Consider the following 4,945-nt stretch of genomic DNA (forward strand, 5'->3'; position numbering starts at 1 on the left):
CGGTTACAGAATCGTGCAACATCAGCCATTTGACTTTCATCCAAATTTAACAGACGAATACGATCACCATCCTCCAATTCCAAGATATCAAAGACAGTTTCGATGTCAGTCTCTTTGCATCGCTTGATAATGTCAGCATTGAAGTGTGGCAATTGCTTAAGATATGAATCTTTGCTCCACATTGCTTGCGTTACCATTTGTGCAAGTTCCATGGCAGCGACTGCCGGCGATAGCCAACCATTTGAACTTAACACATCCACACATGCTTGAATCAAACGAATCGATTTACTGAGGATTTGCTCAGTGTCACCTTGTAATTCGGGACCTAGTTGTATACGTGATAAATGGGCTTGCAACAACAGATTGGTTTTGATGTGCGGATCATTGTATCTGGAATATGAAAATTGTTCTTTTAATTAACAAATCATTTTTTTTCTTTTGACGGTGTATTTTGAACCCATTTACACAGTCGTTGTGGGCGAAAAAAGGTTCAAGTTCTACTTACTTGGGCGATGACCCATTTGGTCCGGTCAATTTATTTGGCAATCGTTGTGCCAAACTTCGTAAAATGTTCTCTTCATGATGTCGTACCACAACATCCTCATATTCAGCGGCCGACGAAATGATTTCGAGCAAACCTCTGATTTTCGTTTTGCTATTCAACGATAAGCTGAACAATTCAATGGTTGTATAATTGATGTAGTAGTAAGCAGCAATCATGCCCAAATTCAATGGTAAAGTATCCATGCCATCTTCGATGCTGATGCACTTCGATTGCTCCAAATCGTTGAGGGTGTTCTCCACCAACTCGGACAAATGATCGGATAAGTGTCTGTAAAGAGAATTCGATCAGATTTGAAAAAGCGAAAAATAAAAGCGAGTGAATGACTTTACCTATGGGTGACCCCTTGTAAATTGTAATAATTTGGATTTTGTGTGAGACGTCGATAGAGGAATGTCCACGTAAGATAATCGACAGCGTCTTGTTTGTTCTCAATGGTCTTGGTAACGATTTCTGCATTAAAGTGATCGTGTAGTCGATGGTCCAAATGGCTTTCAATCGGTAGACTTTCGCTTAAGAATTTCTTGAAAAAGTCTTTTTTCGATGTTTGACACATCAATACGCATTTCGCATCATGATCGTCTAATGGTCGGTTGGCACGACCAATCATTTGTAGCACATCAGTTATTGGATAGTCTTCGTACGAATGATTTTTGCCATTGTAATATTGTGTGTCCATGATAACGGTCAAGTGGGCCGAAATACTAATGCCCCAGCTCAGTTCACGTGTAACAACGGCAATTTGAATGGCTCCCGTTTGGAAGAGTTGTTCAACAACTCGATGATCTGCCGTTGTAAGACCTTCATGAATGTAGGCCACACCCTGTGACAATGTTTCTTTCAACGTTTTATCGGTCATATTCTCCAAAAACGGTTGAATATCTGACTCTTCAGCGTGAAAAAATCGATTTGGTTGCGCCTCAGCAGCGGCATATGTTAATATATCGATGGCTGTCAAACGGGCTTGTTTACGCGATGACACAAATACAATGACCGGTTTGATTGGACTGTATTTGACGATGGCGTTGTAAACTGGTTTCGACATCGATGAAATTCGCGATGCATTGTGAGTCATATTGAATCCTTGCACGTGCAATTCAAGTGGAATCGGTCGTACACTTGGATGAAAATTGAATGTACAATTGGCGTTGCAGCCCAACCACTGAGCCACGTCACGTGCATCGGATAATGATGACGATAGGGCGACAATTCGAATTTGACGATCGCTGGATGTGTGAATTTGTGACGAAATATACCGCATTCGAGAGCAAACCACTTCCAATACGGGTCCTTCTTCGCCGCCAATCAATTGCAATTCGTCCACAATAAACAAATGCACATTTTGTACGTTCTTACGTTGTTTCCAACGTCGCGATAGAATATCCCATCGATCGGCCGTTGTTATGATAATCTGACCCTTGGCCAAGAGTTTCAAATCGGTGCCGGTTTCACCCGTCAGCTTAACCACTTTGACGCCAAGCAATGAACTGAATTTTGCATGCCAATCGGCAAACACTAAATCGGCCAATGCTTCTTTTGACACCAAATACACACAACGACCGTCCGATTGTTGTGCAAACAAATGCAATACCGCAAATTCGGCAATTGTTGTTTTACCACTTCCTGTTGGTGCACCGATGAATACGTTGTCGTCACTGTTGTAGACAGCATTAAACACTTGTGTTTGAATCGGATTGAATTGTGGGAAAGCCACCTGTTTATTGTTGTACAAAATTTCATATTTTGCATTCCGTAATGCTGATATCGGAAGTGGTTGCAGATCGAGTAATTCAGTTGGTGGTAGATTCTTTTCAGGCAAAATCAAATGACGGAATGAAATTGGCAATTGTGTTTCGGCCGAAATCCATCGATCGGATACAATTCGTAAGAAATATTGCGGTGGTAATGGTTCAAAAACGGGCACGAAAAATTTCACCAGATGTTCATCGGCCGCGTATTTTGCTTTCAACAAGAAAAATTCATGATGCAAAATGACTTCGGAATCAACGTCTTCAATTAAAATCCAAAATCCTTCCGACTCTCCATGCACCTTTTCGTCCCATTGAAAATCGGGCGTAATGGTCAATTCAACGCGCAATGTTGCACGAGTAATCGGTTGAATATGCGTCGATAATTCCAATTTGGGGAATTGATGCACAAACTTATGAATTGTTTTACCGAGTTTTGGCACTCGAACCAATTCACCGATTTCATTCGGTTCTAAATCGTACAAACGATCCCATGGGAAATTTTTCTTTTCGATTTTTTTCACAATCTCTTCGGGCATTTTACGGAATTGACGTAACGGTGACATTGACTGCCACATACGACGATCCACCATTTTGCAAAGGGTCAATGTTTTTTCGGCCAACTGAGCCCAGCCACGGTGCAATACTATTTCGAAAATGGCACGCAACAATCGACACGCCGACTGAGTGACATACACCATATCGGACATCAATGCAAAACCTTCCAGTTTTAATTGCGAAATGTATGCCTGAAGTAAAACATTCACTTTAGCCGATGGCTCTTCGATACTTTCTTTGATTGGGATCGGTACACGCTCCATTAATTTTTGTAATTCCAATTTTTCCTCCTCGCGTACATTGATATTGCGGAATTCACCCGACAATGAAAACACACGGAACAATTCAATTTCACTTAGGGTTGGCTTCAACAATTGATTGTATGTCATAATCGTTTCGTGTGTACAATAGTAATGAGAAGCGATTCGACCCAGCTCGGTCACTTGGAACTGACCACTCTTACGATCGTATTTAACCAAACCACTACGATCCAAATGCAAAGCTGCCGTGTGGATTAAATCAGCACGGAACTGCTCCAAATGAGGATCTTCTTTTAGACGATCGAATGATATTCCGTAGAGGGTTGGCTGTTTCAGCATTCGAACATAGAGGTATGTATAACCCAACCAGATTACGGCATCACGAACATTTTGTACTGTTCCCAATACAATTTCAGCATTCAACATGTCCGGCATTTTTGACACCATCTGACTTTCGATTGGAAGCTGTTGATTCAATAGCGACAAGTAGTACTGCAGTTCACTATGATTGGTTATTAATATACCTTCACCTTTTGTATCGTACTGTGGACGACCGGCACGACCTAACATTTGTAATACGTCCAATGCACCTAATTCAACCCAACGACCTTTTTCTGGATTGTAAATTTGCGTTCCTTTGATTATGACCTGCGGAATAAATATTAGAAAAACATTTTTTAACATTTCTTCTTCTTTGAAAACTTTTAAATATATGAAGAAATATTTTTTTTTAATTCGAAAAAATTTAACATAAATAATGAAAAAAATTGAAATTATCTAAAAAATCGTTGTTTAAAAAAAGAAAAGAAATTTTCAAAAATTCATTAAATTGATTTTTCATCAAAAATATGTATTTTTGTATTTTTTTCATTCAATCAGAATTAAATTTAATTTTAATTCAATTTGAATTTCAAAAAATCATTTTTCGTAATTTAATTTTTAGGTTGGAAAAGTACTACTTTTAAAGTAGAGAAAAAATGTATAAAATATTATCATTTTCTAAAAATTGATTTTCTCCCAAAAATAAATATTTTTGTATTTTTTCCTGAGCTATTTAACACAAAAAATTAAAAAAATTCAATTTCAAAGATTTCAAAGATTTAGGTTAAAAATAATATTTTTGAAAAATAAGAAAAATACCGATTGAATCAAATTAACCTTCCCATATCTACAGAAAATCAAATCAATGAATTTTTAAAAAGAAAAACTTCGAATAATAATTTGTATTTTTGTACGTTAAATTGCGGCAAGGAATTCTAAATTCAGGAAAAAAGTCAATAGAATTTTTTTTATGTTTCAAATAAATTTGTTGAAGATTGACGATGAAAAATATCTCAAAACCACCACCACCGAAAATAGCCATGAAATTCACACATGCGCACGGTTTTTTGATCGGGGGGGTCAAGATGACTTTGATCTCGAGGGGGGGTATTTATATGGAAAACTAAAATACAAATTTTGCATGAGAGAAACAAGGAAAAATGTGAATTGGCGAGCGAAGCGAGCCGAAATTTTGCAAGTTTGACTTCAAAATCAGTGTATTTTTGCTATTTTTTATACATTTATATTGCAAATCTGAGAAAAAAATTCTCAGAGGGAGTCAAACCGGTAAATCTCCTAAAAATTTTGAAAAATTTGCCTCAGGTCAAAGGTTTCGGGGTCAAACCGAAAAAACCCCCCCCCCCCAGCGCGCATGTGTGATGAAATTGGAGAAATAACGGAGAAGAAAAATTAGAGAAAGATATCGAAGATGAAAAACTGTGCTAATTCCATTATTTTTCAAAAAATGTAAAAATGAGTGAAAAGAATGAAAAATG

General features: G+C 37.7%; 1 protein-coding gene across 1 annotated transcript; it reads right to left on the bottom strand.

The window, feature by feature from the left end:
- Positions 1 to 5: 5 nt before the first annotated feature.
- Positions 6 to 3,771, bottom strand: LOC116351419 (putative U5 small nuclear ribonucleoprotein 200 kDa helicase; the record flags this gene model as incomplete). The annotated part of the gene is made up of 3 exons (XM_031783517.1): positions 895 to 3,771; positions 506 to 832; positions 6 to 390 (listed from the first exon to the last, which is right to left on the bottom strand). Coding segments are annotated over exons 1-3 (3,516 nt in total), but the record flags the coding sequence as incomplete, so codon positions are not given.
- Positions 3,772 to 4,945: the final 1,174 nt, after the last annotated feature.

This window comes from Contarinia nasturtii, unplaced genomic scaffold (assembly GCF_009176525.2).
Source record: "Contarinia nasturtii isolate CC-2019 unplaced genomic scaffold, AAFC_CNas_1.1 Cnas_scaffold_5428, whole genome shotgun sequence".
NCBI lineage: Eukaryota > Metazoa > Arthropoda > Insecta > Diptera > Cecidomyiidae > Contarinia > Contarinia nasturtii.